General features: G+C 30.5%; 1 protein-coding gene across 1 annotated transcript; it reads right to left on the bottom strand.

Moving 5' to 3' along the window:
- Positions 1 to 265: 265 nt before the first annotated feature.
- Positions 266 to 821, bottom strand: LOC114170036 (uncharacterized). Its single transcript, XM_028055504.2, has one exon. The coding sequence runs from the start codon at positions 680 to 682 to the stop codon at positions 329 to 331; it is 354 nt and encodes a 117-aa protein (XP_027911305.2). The 5' UTR covers positions 683 to 821; the 3' UTR covers positions 266 to 328.
- Between the last annotated feature and the right edge of the window lie 817 nt (positions 822 to 1,638).

Here is a 1,638-nt window from a genome sequence, read left to right as displayed (position 1 = left end):
GTATATATTTATTTATTTATTCATCATTTTCCATTTCACGATTTAAATAACTACAACTGATATTGGAAGTCTATATCAACTAAAGATCAGAACAATTAACAGTATACAAATGAAATATAAATCTTATCTTACAAACTAATTTTGTAAGATTGAGTTAGATTTAAAATTTACTTCTAACTGCTGAGAATCGTATACATACACGAATCCCTTTTAATTTCTATTCACATCATCAATAATTCAACAATATTAGATCGATAAACAGATCAAAAACAAACATAGAGGTTCATATTATATATAGATATCGATGGATATGGAACAAGACCAAAACCTACGACATGTCAAAACTCATCAAATCGTATTGAAGTTGCTGTTGGTTGAATGGTTCCATGAAGGATCTCGAGAGAAACTCACTATACTCAGGTCTCATGGTCAAGTTGGTGCCCTCATCCACCCTCCATTGTTGAGCCTCACGTTGAAGAGTTTTATTGTGAACCAGTCTCTGCAAGTGTTCGTTTTCTTCTTCCATGGGCATGGAGGTTTCAGCAACATTGGAGTATTGGCCAGTGAGTTCTTGCACGAGTGCCCTAAAATTAGAGGCACTAGTCTTCACCTTCACGGGGCTCGAAATATAAGTGACTTTGATCTCCTTTTTGTCCCTTCTACTTGCCCTTTTGTTCTTCATGGTCCAATTGGGGGTGTCAATGTGCTACTACTAGACACAACACGAACAAGAACAAAACGAAAAAGTGGAGATGTGTGTTTATGATGTCTCTATGGTTCACAACACATAGCATTCGTTGAATATAAAATGCACAAGTTGATGAAGCCTCTTTTTATAGAGGTGGCTCATGGAGGGTGTTGGTCAAGGAGGGAGCTTCGAGGAAAGAGGGTAAGCTTTGAAAAAGTTGGATCATGATTTTGACTATTGAAATCATGAAAGAAATAGTATGACATCAATTTTATTAGTTTTTTTGTTAAATGCAAATTTCATCCTTTTTTTTCTCTCCATCCGTACTCTATAGAGATATTTTATCTTTTTATTTTATAATTTCTTTTAGATTTCGCAATAGATAAAATTAAATTAAAATATATGAGTGAGTACAAACCTTATTTTATAAGTCAATTTTATGAAATTAAATTTGATTTTAAATTTGATTTTAAATTTGATTTTTTAATACAATATTAAAGTCAATTAAAGTTTAGGTTTAATTAGTCAGATGCTACCCACTTTCATTTAGATGTATCAGTCTGGTATCTGCTTTTAAAAATGTGTCAATTGAATCCTAACTTTTGAAAAGATGCCTCAATTAAGTCCTTTTCAGCAAAAAAATTATTAACATCGTTAACAGTGTTGATATTTGAAATGATTTACAAAATTAAGTATTGATATTTATATTAAAATTTAGTAGTAAAAGTCATGAATTAAGTTAACGGCTTTAGTAATTTTTGTTTGAAAGATATTTGATTAAGACATTTTTTCAAAAGTTGGGACTAGATTAACACATTTTTAAAAACGGATATCAAACTCACACATATAATCTCAAAAGTGAATACCATCCAACTAATTAATCCTAAAGTTTATGACTTATTGTTTGTCGGATGTTATTATATAATTTATTATTAAATTATTATTGGACT

Source organism: Vigna unguiculata, chromosome 11 (assembly GCF_037176805.1).
Source record: "Vigna unguiculata cultivar grain cowpea cultivar isolate G323 ecotype 2 chromosome 11, ASM3717680v1, whole genome shotgun sequence".
Classification (NCBI taxonomy): domain Eukaryota; kingdom Viridiplantae; phylum Streptophyta; class Magnoliopsida; order Fabales; family Fabaceae; genus Vigna; species Vigna unguiculata.
This window is presented reverse-complemented; position numbering and strand designations above follow the sequence as displayed.